At 49.3% G+C, this 16,551-nt stretch overlaps 2 protein-coding genes across 2 annotated transcripts in view; one reads left to right on the top strand and one right to left on the bottom strand.

The window, feature by feature from the left end:
• The first annotated feature begins 1,112 nt into the window (after positions 1–1,112).
• Positions 1,113–14,479, top strand: LOC119399084 (uncharacterized). The gene is made up of 5 exons (XM_049417526.1): positions 1,113–1,118; positions 1,935–2,019; positions 12,464–12,525; positions 12,718–12,989; positions 13,866–14,479. Exons 1-5 carry the CDS (start codon positions 1,113–1,115, stop codon positions 14,287–14,289), a joined length of 849 nt encoding a protein of 282 aa, XP_049273483.1. The 3' UTR covers positions 14,290–14,479.
• A 358-nt stretch (positions 14,480–14,837) lies between these two features.
• The window catches only part of LOC119399083 (COP9 signalosome complex subunit 1-like), a 24,184-nt gene continuing 22,470 nt past the window's right edge, over positions 14,838–16,551 (bottom strand). Inside the window, exon 7 of the mRNA XM_049417524.1 lies at positions 14,838–15,030. Within this exon, the coding sequence (XP_049273481.1) occupies positions 14,838–15,030 (193 nt within the window). The remainder of the gene's footprint in view (positions 15,031–16,551) is intronic.

Raw genomic sequence — 16,551 nt, 5'->3', positions numbered from 1 at the left:
CCAATACTTCTCCGACAGGTGGCGCCACGCGTCTTGAAGATGAAAGGGTGATATGGGATGGACAGGCTTTGAAGTGAGGGAAGCTCAGAGCAAAATGAGATTCGAAGAGAGGCTGAGGAAAATGAAGAAGAGTAGATGGGCAGAGAAGGTTTTCAGGTATTTGTATAGAAAAAGCGTTGACACGCAGTGGAGAAAGAGAACTAGGAGGCTCACCAGTAAATATACGGCTAGCAGTGCGGGCGATATGGCAACAGGGAGCATTAAGCGGAAGGTCAGGGAGGCGGAGAGGACTTATTGGATGACAGCGATGGAAAAGAAGCCGGCTCTGAGTAACTACCGAAAGGGAAAAAACGAAATAAGGAGGGAAAGGTTTTATGATAATTCAAGGGGAAGCGCTTTACTGTTTGAAGCAAGGTCGGGCTGCCTTAGAACGCGATGTTATCAAGCGAGATTCAGTAACGAAGACGAACACTGTACATGCTGCGGGGGAACTAAGGAAACGATGGAACATGTACTGATTGAATGTGGCGATATTCACCCAGGTATACTTGTGGGCACGAGTCTACAGGAAGCCTTGGGTTTTAGGGACAAGTAACAACATCTGCAACACGTCCGCGATAGAAATAAGTAAGAGACGGTTAGAGTATTGGTCGCAGAAGAGTAGAGATAAAGTACAAAAATAAATAATAGGGGGGGGGGGAAATAAGGTCATTCTGCCTTAAGAGGCAGAGAGATAGACCGTACGTGAATTTATAAATTTTTTTGGTATAATAAGATAGATTTAATCAATGTAGACAAGGTATTAGGCCAGCATGAAACAAGGAAGCTTTTTTTCTTTTTTCTTCGAGCATGGAGGCAGACATGTCACCGCCCCGTTATAAAGGGGACGCTCATAGCATCCATCCATCCATCCATCCATGAATGACGGGCATGGCCTTCGCTGTTTCGACAGTGTTCGCGAAGTGGAGCTGGCTGGATTTTTTTTTGTTTTGTTTTGGTGGGGCAGGGGGGTTCAAGCATACTTTACGTATCTTCGTGTGTGCGTTTGTATGTGTGCTTTAAAGGGTATATATGCGCATTTAAACCTAGAAGTCTTAGCGCCGATCGCAGCCATGGTGGTGAGTGTGGAACAGTTTCGGCTGGGACCGACCACGCAGGTTCGGTCCCTGTCGGCGCCAAGTTATCTTTTCGTGCACTTTACTTTCTTCACATATATGCCAATTATTACAAATAACATCCACTATACTTTCCTTGGCATTATTGTCTGTTAGTTCTCAATAATATTGTGTCTAACAAACAAAAACGAGCCCTTAAAAGTCATCTTCCCTTAATTCTATAGCACAGTGTGTCAAAACGTAACGTATGGTCGTGATTGGGCCAATAAGCTATACCTTTTCCACGCCACTGTGCCCGACGTGCCACGCAAGCCCACGATATTCACACAACTGCTGAACTCACAAGAAGACGTCGATCCACATTGTAAGACTTTGCTCGAAACCAAAACGATGCGCCATATCCAGCTACTCGCTGACTGCCTCGCGCGAAGTCCCCCATTCTCCCTGGCTACGTTAATGATCTACAGAAATTTTTGTCAGAGAACATGCGGGTCGCAGCCCACGACACAGCAAAACCAAAGCTAAGGTACAAAAAGAAAGGAGCCGCATTGGTGTGCGACCCGCCCAGGCACACCGCGCATGGGCAGAAGAGCCAAGCCTCGCGCGTGAGCACGTACCGCGCGATGCTGCTCTAGTGGACGTATAGGTGGCGTACCGTCCACGTTCTCTGCAAAGTTACGTGTGGGAGCCGGACATTTCAACGGCTGCGCGCACTCGTTAAGACACCGGAAGGACCGCCACAGAGTCACTTGATCCCTTTGCTCGAGTGGGTCTCCATGTTGTGCTCACGATTACCTTGTGACGGGCTTTTTGGCGCAGGCTCCTTTCCCAAGCGTCATCAACCCTGAATACAGGCCAAAGTGCCAGGCCGGGGGAGCGCTTGTGCCCATTTTTACAGAGACCGGTGGGTATCCGGCGGCAGCGGGATTTGAACCCGCGACCTCCCGCAGCCGAAGCGGACACTTTACCACGAGGCCACGACTGCGGTGACGGGGCAGGTCGGCGATGAGGCATTTGTATCTACGCTTCCCGTCCGACGTGAATTGCGTATGAGTGTGCAAAAATGGGCGTGAGTGCACTTACAGAGAAACGGAAAAACAAAAAAGAAATACAGCAGGGTGAATAGATGCAGTCACAGAACGAATGGTGTGAATTTCTTCCATGCATGATTCACGGAATGGCCTGTGGCTCACGGCGTGAGCGCAACGCGGAGCGGTTGAATTTCGCGCGGAAAGACAGCGCCGACCTTCAGAACGCCGCTCTAGCGCACCGCCATCTCAGCCTGGTTGCGCAAAGGATTAATCCTTATTCTGCCAAGTCTGCACTTTATATACGGAATTCTGCAATTGTTTTCAATGGTGTCACCATCTACCGCCGCTAATGCGAAGCACAGATTATTTTGCTGTTAGAGTGACAGATGGCGCAAAATTGGGTTCTTTTCTTTTATTTATTTTTATTTTTTATAGAGAAAGGTGGTGTGAGCGTGACAAGGAGCACTAACATTTGACGTCATAGATACCTGTCTGTCGCTCTAGTGAACGAAAGAATCTTATGCGTGGTTAATCATTGCGTGGGTTTATCGAGATACCGCCAACCTATTGTAACCCATAACAGCTCTTAATTTCTCTTCTGGGCGTTTTAATATCAAAGAATGCGGCCTTCATCTGGCACTCTTCTGACATCGCGGTCGATGTCACGTCCATTGATCCAACCATACGATCGGAGTAAAGCAAGAATAATTAGGGTAAGCAAGTCTGGTTTGCACGTGTGTGTCAGGTAGCGCAGTTATCCCTTTTTTGTCAAAATGTGTATGTTAAAGTCGCCGAATAGTATAAAGGGTTTATGCTTCTAGGCGCTTTAAATTGCTTCGTCGCAAATATGATTCAGATAAGTCTACTGCAGGGTTGCCACTGACGTTTGAGTAAATGTCGCCAAACGAAGAGCAAAAAGTCGCCAATAGTCACCAAAGAAGTAGCCATTCTCGATATGTGCGGCATACCTAGTAATAAAAGTTCCCACTCACGTATAGCCCCGTAGAATACAGTACCATCCAAGACCCTGATATTATGTTGACGTTTCTCAATGCCAGTCGTTTCGACCGCTTCACCATGGGAGTGCATAGTGCTACTTTGCCGACTAGCCGCAAGATGTGCGTGGTAGCGCAAGGGTGGATGAATGAAACGCTCATGATATCCTTCCATCCCTGTCCGCTCGTTTCAAAGGTAAAAGTGTGGTAAACCTTGGGCGAAAGCCGTGAAAGCGTTGTTTGTAGACAGCTTTACATACCCTTATATGAATTAAAAGTATTAAAAGGTTTATTGAAGGTAACATGACAGAATTCTTACAGGAACCGATCATTAGTGAGTCTTACACCTTTTCAGTGTGAACTAATATGATACGGGACGCCACTGACCCTTTCTTATAGTCACCTATATCTACACGCGGCAATCTGATGCGTTATTAATGATCAGGTAGGCAGTGTAAAACGTTACATAGCAATTGTTTTCATTGCACACGCTCACCGAGAACAGTGGAAAATGCCGCAATAAATATTTTTTATTGCACGAATAGCCGCGTATCCGCCTCTCTTCGCTATTCCAAAACAGTCTTTACGAGCTGAATGGGGGGTACTGCAACAGTGAATAAGTCACCAAGCTATTCAGAACAGTTGGAGCTTTGGCGGAAGACATGGTCGAAACAGGCGGCCAACCCATCGTCTAGCACCTTCAGAAGCGAAACTTTAGAGAAGCTTAAAGCACCTAAAGCCATAAACTTATAGTCAAACACTGCCCCCTTGCGGTTTGCAAGGCAGTCCACTGACTTACATTTTGCTAGAATGTCGCTGGGGGACTTTCGAGTACCTCCTGCATCTAGATGAATTGAGGAGATACACAGGAGTTACAGGACGGACATACCGAATGACGCGTAATATACACATACTACCCGTGGGTATAAACCCAAGAAAAATACAGAGAGTGTTGCCGATCAATCTTTGGGAAGACACCGAGCTTAGGTTGCATAACTCAGTGGAGACATAAGCCGAAAGTCGCCAAAAATTCGCCATGTCGCCATTCGTAATTTTAGGTAGCCACGGGCCTCTCAAATTCGCCAATTTGGCGAAAAGTAGCCACCATTGGCAACCCTGGTCTACTGCTAAACCGGATGTATCGATTTTACACGGTGTGGTGTCGTGAGCACGGACAACGAACAGCAACGGCCAAGTATCGACCCTAAGGCGCTTCGCCTCTAAAAAAAAAAAAAAAAGGAGCCTCACTGGTGTGCTACCCGCCCAGGCACACCGTGGAAGTGCACTCACACACCGTGAGTGCACTTGCAGAAAAACGCAAAAACAGAAAGACGCAGCAGGGTAAATAGATGCAATCACAGAACGAATGGCATGAATTTCTTCCATACCTGATTGACAAAATGGCCTGGGGCTCACGGCGTGAGCGCAATACGGAGCGGCCAAGTTTCGCGGCGCGGAAAGACAGTGCCTACCTTCAGTACGCCACTCTAGTGCGCTTGCTCCTCAGCCTGGTTGCGCAACAGATTAATCGTCATTCTGCACTTTATCCGCGGAAAGAGAGAGCGAAAGAATAAAACGTTTATTTGACGTTCTTGAGAAGATCGGTGAGTGGGATCCTTAGTCCGGGATCCCATTGGCGTGGGCCGCTGTCCTCCCACGTTTCACGAGGGCCTCTTGGGTCTTCGGATTCGAGCTGGACAGAGCTGCCTCCCATCCTTTTATGTTTAGTTGTGTCCTGGAATAAGGTGCGTATTTGGGCCGGTTGGTACATGTTCAACGATACGAGAAACAGCGCGACACACGGGACAGTGAAAGAGACGGACCAAGCGCTTGGTCCGTCTCTTTCACTGTCCCGTGTGTCGCGCTGTTTCTCGTATCGTTGTGTCCTGGGTTGCATGGGTGTGACAGACTCACAAGCAGCTTACCGAAATTTCTGCAAAGGCCACATTGGCCCCATTGCGCACCGAATCCTTACACAGCTATCGTAGCCACGCTCAGAGGGAGAATGGAAACAGCTGATATATGGATACCCGGCCACTGCGGAGTTAGGGGCAATGAGTTCGCCCACGCCTCGGCCCGGGAATTACTCTTCTGGACTTCCGACGCCGGCATATTGCATCCACCCTCGGCTATGCGTATGGACCCGCCTCTCACATACACAGAAATTCTACAACACCAAAGACTCGAAAGACGGAAACTTCCGCCCCCGGGTCCAAAACTCAGTAAGGAATCGCAGGTAGCGTGGCGTCGCCTGCATGGGATGGGGCCGGCATGTAGCCAAGCCCGGATACGTCCTGGGATACGTCCAAGATAGATCCCGATACACACGCACCCGACAATCAAACAGCCACCTTGTAGCACATGATATGGGAATCTGCGGAAATATGCGATTATTTTTAATGGCTTCGCTATCTATCGCCACTAAGGACTAAGGCGAAGCACAGATTACTTTGTTGTTAGAGCGACAGATGGCGCAAAAATGCTGTTCTCTTTCATTTAATTTTTTTTGTTACCGTCGAAGGCGCATCGCGCTCACACGTCTTTCAATGCGCCGTTTTTCAATAGCTGATGCTGTCTCGACCGTGTACTTGTCGACGATCGGCCGTTTTCTGATATCGCAGTCTGATCTTTTATCGAGCTCACTTGTCATAAACACTGACACATTGCATTGCTGCTGGGATATGAACGCATCACCGTCGTTGTTGCCTGTCGCATCCTTACGTATTAGTTTCCTTTCTTTCTTCTTTTCTTTCTTTCTTTTTCTTTCTTTCTTTCTTTCTTTCTTCTTTCTTCTTTCTTTCTTTCTTTCTTTCTTTCTTCTTTCTTTCTTCTTCTTCTTTCTTTCTTTCTTTCTTTCTTTCTTTCTTCCACGCGCTTGGCAGCGCAGCAGTTCATTTGTTGCTACAGGCAAATGGAAAATAAATCTGTGCTTCGCATTAGTGGCGGGTAGATGCGACCCATTGAAAATAATTGCAGATTTCCGTATAAATCCCTTTAGTGGAGTTTCTCAGGCGCCGGAGTGTAAGCAAAAACTTGGATTTGTTGTTGGCCGATTTTGACGACTTGCAATTTTATGTACCTGCCTGCCCTATCCAGGGACGGGGTGCTGATCAGCGCCGTATAGTTCGTAGGGTGTAACCGGAGGCTGGTCTTCGGTGACGACTTTGGACATAACGGGAAGAATCCTGAGCACCGAGGAAATCACAGCTACGTCTGTCCTGGAGGCGGAAGAGGCCGACCTATCGCCATGGGAACGGTTATCTATGGGAACGCTCTTCATCGTGTCTGACTCCATGTCAGCGATTAGAAGCTTTAGGTCAGGACAAGTGAGCGAAACCGCGGCAAAAGAACTCCAAGAGCCAGCGGTGAGCATTAGGCTTCTCTGGGTCCCCAGCCATGAGGGAACCCCGGGCAACGAAGCTGCCCACCTCCGCGGCCCGCGCAAATACAAAGCGGCAGAAAGAAGTGCAGCTTCATCCGGCAAACCCTGAAGAGGCATCAACAAGTTCTGGAGATCGCCTCCGTCGACAAGAGAGGAGCGTCAAATCTATCCTCCATGTGGAGGCCTAAAAAGACACCAGGCCGTGGCCTTGCGCAGAGTTCAAACGCGCAGTGTGCTCAGCCTCAGGAGACTGGCGGCCATCCTGAGGGATGACAGCGTCTCGTCGTGTACGTATTGCGGCCTAGCTCAGGCGGGACAGGACCACATTCTATGGGGATGCGACCGCCACCCGCCCCCTAAAGAGCTCCTGGAACTGCCCCCTCACCCGAAGAGTGGGAAAAAAAACATTGCGATTGTCCAGAGGCAGGCACTCAGTCCAGGCTGGCGGAATGGCCGGCGACCGCCGCGGCCCCTTGGGCCGCGACCCTAGCATCCCCCCATGTCCTCGGCTTCCTTTCCCCCTCCCCTACTACTCAATAAAGTTGTTTCCTCCTCCTTTCCGTATATAAAGTGCAGACTTGGCAGAATGAAGGATAATCCGTTGCGCAACCAGGCTGAGAAGCCGGTGCGCTAGAGCGGCGTTCTGAAGGTCGACTTGTTTTCCGCGCGAAATTTGACCGCTCCGCATTCGCGCTCACGCCGTGAGCCACAGGCCCTTCCGTCAATCATGCATGAAGAAGTTCACGCCATTCGTTAAGTGACTGCATCTATTTACCCTGCTGTATTTTTTTTGTTCTTGCGTTTTTCTGTAAGTGCACTCACGCCCAGTTTTACACACTCATACGAAATTCACGTAGGATCGGGAGCGTAGATATAAATGGCTCTTTGTCGACCTGCCACGTCACCGCAGTCGTGGCCTCGTGGTAAAGTGTCCGTCTTCGGCTGCGGAAGGTCGCGGGTTCAAATCCCGCTGCCGCCGGATACCACGGTCTCTGTAAATTGGGCACAAGCGCTCCCCCGGCCTGGCACTTTGGCCTGTATTCAGGGGTTGATGAGCTTGGGAAAGGAGCCTGCGCCAGAAAGCCCGTCACAAGGCGATTGTGAGCACAACATGGAGACCCACTCGAGCAAAGGGATCGAGTACCTCTGTGGCGGTCCGTATCTGTGTCTTAACGAGTGCGCGCAGCCGTTTGAAATGTCCGGCTCCCACACGCAACTTTGCAGAAACGTGGACGGTGCGCTAGCGTACGTCCACTAGAGCAGCATGGACGTGGTACCTGCCCACGCGCGATGCGACTCTTCTGCGATGCGCGGTGTGCCTGGGCGGGTCGCACACCAATGCGGCTCCTTCTTTTTGTACTTGGCTTTGTTTTTGCTGTTTCGTGGGCTGCGACCCGCATGTTCACTGGCAAAAATTCCTGTAGATCCCTAACGTTGCCAGGGGGATGGGGGAGCTTCGCGCGAGGCAGTCAGCGAATAGCTGGATATGCCGCATCATTTTGGTTTTCGAGCGAAGTCTTACAATGTGGATCGACGTCTTCTTGTAAGTTCAGCAGTTGTGTGAATATCGTGGGGCTTGCTGTCACGTCGGCCCAGTGGCGTGGAAAGGGTATGGCTTATTGGCCCACTCACGACGTACGTACGTTTTTGACACACTGTGCTATAGAATTAAGGAAAGAAGATGACTTTCAAGGTCGTTTGTGTTTGTTAGACACAATATTAATAAGACTAACAGACAATAATGCCAAGGAAAGTATAGGGGATGGTATTTGTAACTAATCGAGGATATAATGATGAAGTAAATATAAGTGGAAGAAAGATAAACTTGGCGTCGGAAGGACCAAACCTGCGACCTTCGAATAACGCGTCCGGTGCTCTACCACTGAGCTACGGCGGCGCCATCCTCCCGTCACTTTATGGGCTATATACGTGCATTTAAACTAGGAGTGTTAGTCAGGGTGATCGCAGCCATGGCGGCGAGTGGGAACACTCTTTTTTTCTGCCTTTTGGCGTCATGTAGCACATGATCTTTACGAGACGCATCTGACCAATAATCCCTCGCATACTACCTGAACGCATCAAGTCTGCCAGAACGAGACCTCGCTATGAATGAAGAAAAGAAGATGACTTTAAGGGCGTTTTTCTCATTAGACACAGCATTAATGAGAACTAACAGACAATCGTGCCAAGGAAAGTACAGGGGATGTTATTGTAGTAATCAGAACATAAATGTGAAGAAGTAAAGTGGGCAAATGATAACTTGCGCCGACAGGGACCGAACCTGCGTGTCGGTCCAGGTGAGTGTTCCACGCTCACCGCCATGGCTGCGATCGGCGCTGACCGAACACTTCTAGGTTAAAATGCGCATATATACCCTATAAAGCACACATACAAACGCACGCATGAAGATACGCTAAAGTATGCTTGAACCCCTCCTGCCCGCACCAAAACAAAATAAAACAAAAAAAATCCAGCCAGCTCCCCTTCGCAACACTGTCGAAATACGAAGGCTATGCCTTTCCTTCGTCAGTCTATAGACGTCAGACTCTGGAGTTTTCAAGACGCGTGGCGCCACCTGTCGGAAGAAGTAGTGGGTAGTACAAAGACCGACTCGCTCGCACAGTTTGCTGTGGGACCAGGTGCAACTAGGAGTGCGAAACAACGATTGAGCTTAATATCGCGTGTGTTTTGCGCATTTAACACTCAGAACGAGAGCCGTGAATTTCCCCCCGCTAGTCGGACGCGGCACCGAACCGTCAGTCTCAGTCCGACTGAGTCCGAAGCTCAAGATATATTTTTGGGTGAGTCCGAGTGAGATCCACCCTTTTTTTGCCGACTTATGGTCCTGTATATTCAGCAGTACTATCAGTCGTATATTGGCCTTGCGTTTGTACTAAAGGATATCATTTATATATATATACTATATATATATATATAACATACATGAACACGCACACACATACACTTTCTTTATTTATCTATAATTGAAGGGAAGGATACACCTACGAAATGCGGTTTATTAATGTTTCGGCCATGGCATGGCCTTCGTCAGAGAATCAGGAAGGCCACGCACGGGCCGAAACGTTAGGACAAAGTATTGCGTTCTCATACATGCACCCACTTGTTTTCTTATACGTACCGGACCCACTGAACTTTCTCACTATATATATATATATATACACACACACACACACACACACCACACACATATATATATATATATATATATATATATAATATATATATATATATATATATATATATATATATATATATATATACTTGTAGAGACAGAGTCTTTGTAGAGTTTTCTCAAAAGGTAAGGGCAAGAACATGATTAAGCAACTTGAACACATTATTTGCACATTAAGGTTGAAACTGTGTGACTGAAGGTATATATATATATATAATATATATATATATATATATATATATATATATCTTTATATATATATATACTATCATATGAATGTGTGAAACAAGGACGACGGAGGCTTCAAATCACAACAAACAATTACATTACGAATACGTCTTATACGAAATGTCGACCAAGGAAGCGGGACAGGGAGGCCGATTTAATGAGCTTGGACAGCAGCAATCGCCCAGCAAAAGTGGCAGCGTCTATCCATCGCTACAGCCAAGGGACCTCTCCCCCCGGCATTGCGCGGGCTGCCCCTTTAAGGGGTATTCGGACGGGGGAGAAATGGTCGGGGGAGACAAGGGATTGCTGATCACGTGACCGCGTCGTCACGGATTAGCGAGTGGGCGTGACCCCCCGCGCCTTCTCGGGGGAGACGGGGACCTTTTCCCCGAAAGGACAAACAATCCCCCGGCGGTGGGGATATTGCGGAATTTCGGGCTCTTGTTTGGCCACATTGTTGCACTTGCTCCTGCAGAGAGCGGCAGCGGGTGTACAGTCTGCAGCTGCATGGTCGTCTGCAGCTCGTCAAACGGGTGGTGCCAGCCACCAGAGTAGTCTAGTAGCATGGTCTCCCACTCCGTTCGCCTAGTCCGTGTGAGTAGGGGGCATTTGTGGAGACTTCTCCTCGCGAGCTGACGTCACTAGGCTCCGCCTTGATCCCCTAGCATTTCTCCCCCGTCTGAATACCCCTTTAAACCGCGCCGGTGGGCCTCGCGTACCGCCACTGCGCAGTGCGCGGTGCTGTCTCGGATAGCCTGCGCGCGTGGTTCCAACAACGTCAAAGAACAGGCGCCGGCAGCTCCGAAGAGAGTGAGCACAGGCTTCTGTGTGAAAAGAGCGCGCCTGAGAAAAGTTTAACTTCTCGCTCCGCTTGTAAGCTCTCCATGCCGCGCGCGAGTGCAAGATTTGGCTGAGCTGTTCACAGAAGCGTCTGCTTTCCGCTGTGTGTGTTTTTTCACCAAGCACGAGGGGTGCTTCATGGCCCCTTAACTAGCCTAGACGGTATGAGCGCTACGCTGACGATGTCGCGATGGTCAGCTCGAGCACGCGGGTTCAATTCCTGGCAATGGTGGCATTGAATTATAAGAACTCCTGTGTACTTAGATCTAAGTGTACGTTAAACAGCCCGAGGTGTTAAAAATTAATACGAATTCGTCCATCTACGACGTGCCTCGCGATCATATCGTGGTATCGGCATAGCCAAAACCCTCTGAACTTCATTTAATGTCAACGCACGTTTCTGAATGCAGTCGGTCCCAACCAAAACATAGATATGAGCTCCGGCCCCTGTACTGCGGTGCGGCTGCCATTTATCTGTGCAATAGTGTAATGCCAAACCCGCCACGGTGGTCTTGTGGTTATGGTGCTCGACGAAGGTCGCGGAATCGAATCCCGGCAGCGGCGACCGTATTTTCGATGGAGGCGGAAATACTAGAGGCCCGTGTACTTAGATTTAGGTGCACGTTATAGAACCCCAGGTGGTCGAAATTTCCGGAGCCCACCACTACGGCGTCTTTCATAATAATATCGTAGCTTTGGGACGTTAAACGTCAACAATTATATTAAATATTATGTGCAGGGCCACGTGGTTTGCGTCGGAAGCGATGTACTTTCGCTGCTAATGCAAATACTACGCATATTATTCATTAAAAGTTCATCGTCGCTACTCAAGGTATTACGTTTCCCCAACCAGTGATGTGTGCATCTTTGCTGAAATTTTACCCAGGGAATTCAATTTTTCGACCGAAATTCGGTGACACGAACATGTTTCTGTATAAGAAGGTCACCTACCTGAAATACGCAAAAGGCTGACGTCACAGAAATGAGAAAACGTAAGCAGGATGGGGTATCTATGCAAGTTCTCTCTGCGCGGGGTAGCGACGGCTGTGGGAAGTGCTTACATTTATTCGTAGGTTGTAACCGACAGTAATACTCGCAGGATTTTTACCTTGATGCCCACTTCCTGAGGCGTGTTCATGGAAGGGCTAGCGTACGCCGATTACCGAAGGGCCTCGGTAGCCTTTATTATTACCTGTTATTTCTATGTAAACCAACGGAAGATTTATAGCCTATGTCGTAAAAACGACACTTAACCATCTTATCACTATCAGCAGCGTGTGTCATAAGTTCTACCTATAACTAGCACGCTTGTAAGGACAAGATTCTTACAGTAAACAAGAAGATTCATAACGTCGCTAGCGTGCAAATGCACGAGAAAAACAAAACAAAAAGTTATATCTGGTGCCGAGTCTCTCCAATTCGTTTTTGCGATAGTGCGTAGGCAATACAAGTTTTGGTCTACGACGATAAAAGTTTCAGGAAACAGTCCAGCGGTATTGCTCGAAACCGCAGCGACTGAGTGTAACAACGGGTCGGACGCAGCAATATATCTGATGTGACGTCAAGACTTGTGAAAGGGTACATTGGTCTCCGTTCCACACGGTGAAAGGGTACACGTCCAAGCTAAGCAATGGTAAGGGCGTGTTCTGGTTGTGCCGTTAAACTCCGTCACTGAGCAGTTGAAGGCCCTTTTTACTACAACGGCTGCCTATTACCTTCCGACAACGCCATGATCAAGAAGGTACGCATCGGAACGGAAGAATGGATTCCGAAGAAATCAACCGACGCTTTCCGGCAGTGAGGGCTGAACGTTCCTTGCAGCGCGAAATGTGGTGTTGGTGGCGAAGACGGTGTCAGCATTTCGACGTCCGTCTGTCACACCTTCGAGAATCTGTCCCGTTGGAATTACGTATTGTGGCACGTCGGCTTGCAGTTGCGGGAACTTCGCGGTCCCGGAAAGCTGTCTCTGGTGCAGGCCGCCTACAGGGGCCGGGGCGGCTCTATGCTACAAGCGCGCAGCCGTCACGCCCGGATTCTCATTCGTGTCCTCCTGGTGCAGTACAGATGCGTCGAGAGCCTACACGTGGAGGACGCCCTCGAGGAAGGTAGTGGACTCGGCGAGTTCCGGGAGTGCGTCGTCTCGACGTTTCGGGAAAACACGAGCCTACGGACCTTGATTCTCGGTAGCCTCTTCAGCGAGTACAGGTGAGCATGGTTTCAGTCGGAACTTCGTAGAGTTAACGAACGTCTTGTCGCGGGGGCAGGTAGCAGCTGCTGTGTTGTGGCAGCTGCAACCCGCCCCGGTGGTCTAATGGTTATAGCGTCGACTGCTGACCCGAAGGTTGCTGGATCGAATTCCGGCTGCATTTTGATGGAAGCAAAAGGCTTAGGGACCATGTCTTCACTTAGATTTAGGTGCACGCCAAAGTACCCCAAGTGGCGGAAATTTGCTGAGACTTCCACTACGGCGTCGCTCATAATCACACCCCGTTGGTCTCGATACGTAAAACACCCAAAATTATTATTCGTTGCGACAGCTGCGTGCTTCCTTTTGCATTGGCAATATATGACGCGGACATGGCATGCTTTGCTCCCAGTGAAAAATATACCACGTGTGGTGTCAGTGCGGCGTCGGCCTCTGAATTTCTTTACGAAAAACTGCAGCCCGATCGACTGATTTGCCATTTTCTCAGTACTTGATCTGTATGCTTTACGCCATAAGTTACGATGAGGGCAGAAATTAATTAGTGAGGAATTGGGGTTTGTTGGCGTATTGAGACGCTAAAGTCGTAGTCGCGCAAACTGCTGATAAAGCGAATGCAGATGTGCCCAGAGCTCGAAGTAGCACTACACGATGACCAACTTTCATAAATTGCTATCGCGTCGCTGAAATAGTCAGAGCGAATCCGGATTGAAGCACTTGGTTTGCCGGTCTTGTGGGGATACGCACGCGCACCCCTTTAGTTTGTTTCAAGCTACTTAATAAAAGATGTCGCGTTTCTTTGTCGAACAATTCGTTCCGAACGCTGTGTTCGCTCTTAGATAAACTCAGTGCGCCAAAACTTTCCTTCCTTCACACAGGAGCATCCGAGAAGAATTGTTCGGAGCCATCGCCAGCATGACGAACCTGTGCGAGTTGGCCGTATTAGGCAGCGCCGCAGGGCCATCGGTCGTGCTGGAGGCGGTTTGTAAGCTTCTCGTGGACACCACGTGTCTCGTCACTCTGACGATTCCTCGACTCGTTTTCGACGACGGAAGCGGGACTCGCCTGACCGCCGCGCTCCGACGTAACAAAACCGTCCAGAACCTGTCTCTGCACGTCAGCGTCATGCATTCATATATGCAGAGCGGAATTCCGAGGTTCTCCCACTTTCTAGCCAACAGCAAGCAACTGACTTCGCTGAGCGTGGAAGGTGTGGATACGGATCCCGTAAGCACGTTCGAAGACATCAAGTGCATCGTGCGCCGTACCGCATTCGCGGCAACTTGCAGAAGCTCCGACTAACAGGCTTCCTGTTAAGCGCCCATTGCTCGTGCCTCTTCGCTGCCCTCGTGTACGGAAAAGAAGGGTGTCTCAAGAGTCTGGACATAGCCGGCTGCCGCTGGAGACCGAAGTCACGGTTACAACGAACGCGCGACGCTGGACCTAGTGACGGCGAACAGGTGGGTCGACCCACGATGGCGCACCGCAGCTGTCACTGACTCAGGCGTTCGGCCGCAGTACGCGACTGCGACTCTCGTTTTTGGCCTTGAGACTCGAGGACTCGAGCCAGAAGATCTGCGGCTTCTACTGAACACCACCCTTACCGTGGAACCTCTCAAAACTATCTCGTTGAGAGGCGTGCCCCTCGACAAACTGAAGACAGTTTGCCGAATGATCCGGGAGACCGGAATGAGCGGACGAGTCTCTATTGAAGATGCCTACATCATCGACTCCTCCGGACTAAATGACCTTCGGGGTATCCGGAAGCGTTATCTAAGGTGTCGATCAGGTCTTTCCCCGGCAGACTCCGAGGACGTTTAAAACCGCGGTCCACCTGGCGTGCTCCTGTATCAGGTCACCGTTCTCACAGTCAGCTTGGCGCAGAGCATCCTTTTGAATGTCGACACGTTTCGCGCACCGTGCAACTGCTTGAGCACCACCAACTCACTGAGGGCGCTGTCGCTGACCTGGATGTGACGACCCGGATCTGAGCCGTAGTCTTCGATTGGCAAGTCAACCTTACAGCTTACTCCTGGATATGATCTTTAAGAACGTGGCAACCCAATCACTGCGCCTGAACGCGCTTCGTATTGGCAAGGACAACCTACGTTTCTTCGTTGCTAGAGTGGTCGCCAGCAGAGCTTGTGCGAGCTCGCCTTCGTATCCTGTGACCCCGCCGAAAACGACACGTTTCTGGGCTACTCGCCCCCATGTTCCACCAAACAAGACCACCTCTTACATGCGCCTCCTGGAATCTACGGACTGCACAGGGGACGACTGGCTCACAGTCGAAAACGTCATCGGCCGCAACTCGGACACTGACGTGCGCGGCTCACTATTTCGTGGGCAAGGACTACTCATCGCGCTGCGACTCTGCCCTCGCGTCGTCTTCGGTACTAAGGCCCGAACACACGTACGCGTTGCAGCGCGTCAACGCGTGACTTTTTGACGCGCTGCAACGCGTACGTGTGTTCGGGCCTTAACGCCCTCATGAAGAGAGTCGAGGAACTCATAAATGACGACGAAACCACGAACCACTTTCGAAGAAGTTGTGGAGTCTAGACCCATCCATGGGAAGTTTCGGGGGAGCCACATTTTTTGCAAACTTAGTAAGACAAAGAGGACAGCGATGTTCTCCGATATCATACACATTATTTTATGGTGACCATTGTGCACTCGGTCATCCATCAGTCTATCGGCGCTGTTTTTAAGTTGTGCGTTGTGTGCACTGCCGTAGTCACTGAGGCAAAAAGAAATGAAAACGTGAGGATTAGGCTGCTGTACAAGCTGTTTCGAAGTTTCCCATCAGTATTGTATTATGTTCATAGCTGTATTTATTACTAAATTCTGTGCTATATTCATCACCATTACTGCTTTGACATTATTCTTGGAAGGGAAAGAACGTTTTTATATTTGACGATGCGTCAGATCTTTAGACATTGTTCGAAATAACTTAGTTCTCAGAAACTATGTGCTTCCTGGAGATTTTAAATTCAGTACAGAGTAGGCGGTACGTAGCTTTAAGGATGCACTTGAGCCGCCCTGAAAGCCGCGAACATCGTGTAACTTTTACGAGTCGTTCGCGTGCTCTGTGATGCTTCCAAACATAATTGTTGGAGTGAAACGCGGACTAGAGTCGTGCATTCCCCATGAAAATAGTCGAAGGCTTGTCCTGGTTCTTTCGGCATCCATCTTCATTGTGGACGAAGATTGGAGCCTTTTATTGAGAACTGCGGCGTATTTTTGACATGAGGAAATTACCGTGTTCAATATGGCATTGATACTCCTGTAACGGCTAGGGTAGTTTTATTTGCTGTGCCACTCGGGAACGATTTTAAATCGCCAATGAACGACGTGCCGAAAAACACAGCGTGTAGCAGCTTCGTGCAAGGTTTACAATTACGTCACATCACACCTCGTCGTAGTGTGAGCTAGGAAATTTAGTGCTAACAATCGACTCACTTTTGTTTACAGCGTGTGCAGTTCATGTGGTATCGGCGTAATGTTTACTGGAAAGCTTACATCAGAGCCGACGTCGCCTTTAGACGACAGATTTGCGCGACA

Source organism: Rhipicephalus sanguineus, chromosome 7 (genome assembly GCF_013339695.2).
Source record: "Rhipicephalus sanguineus isolate Rsan-2018 chromosome 7, BIME_Rsan_1.4, whole genome shotgun sequence".
Classification (NCBI taxonomy): Eukaryota; Metazoa; Arthropoda; class Arachnida; order Ixodida; family Ixodidae; genus Rhipicephalus; species Rhipicephalus sanguineus.
Note: the sequence above shows the minus strand (reverse complement) of the source record. Positions and strands in the feature narration are given on the sequence as shown.

What these genes read in the sequence shown, in the direction of transcription:
- LOC119399084 (XM_049417526.1), top strand. An exon ending in ACAACGCCATGATCAAGAAG is followed by an intron (nt 12,526 to 12,717) that starts GTACGCATCGGA and finishes GTCGGCTTGCAG; the next exon opens with TTGCGGGAACTTCGCGGTCC. An exon ending in AGCCTCTTCAGCGAGTACAG is followed by an intron (nt 12,990 to 13,865) that starts GTGAGCATGGTT and finishes TCCTTCACACAG; the next exon opens with GAGCATCCGAGAAGAATTGT.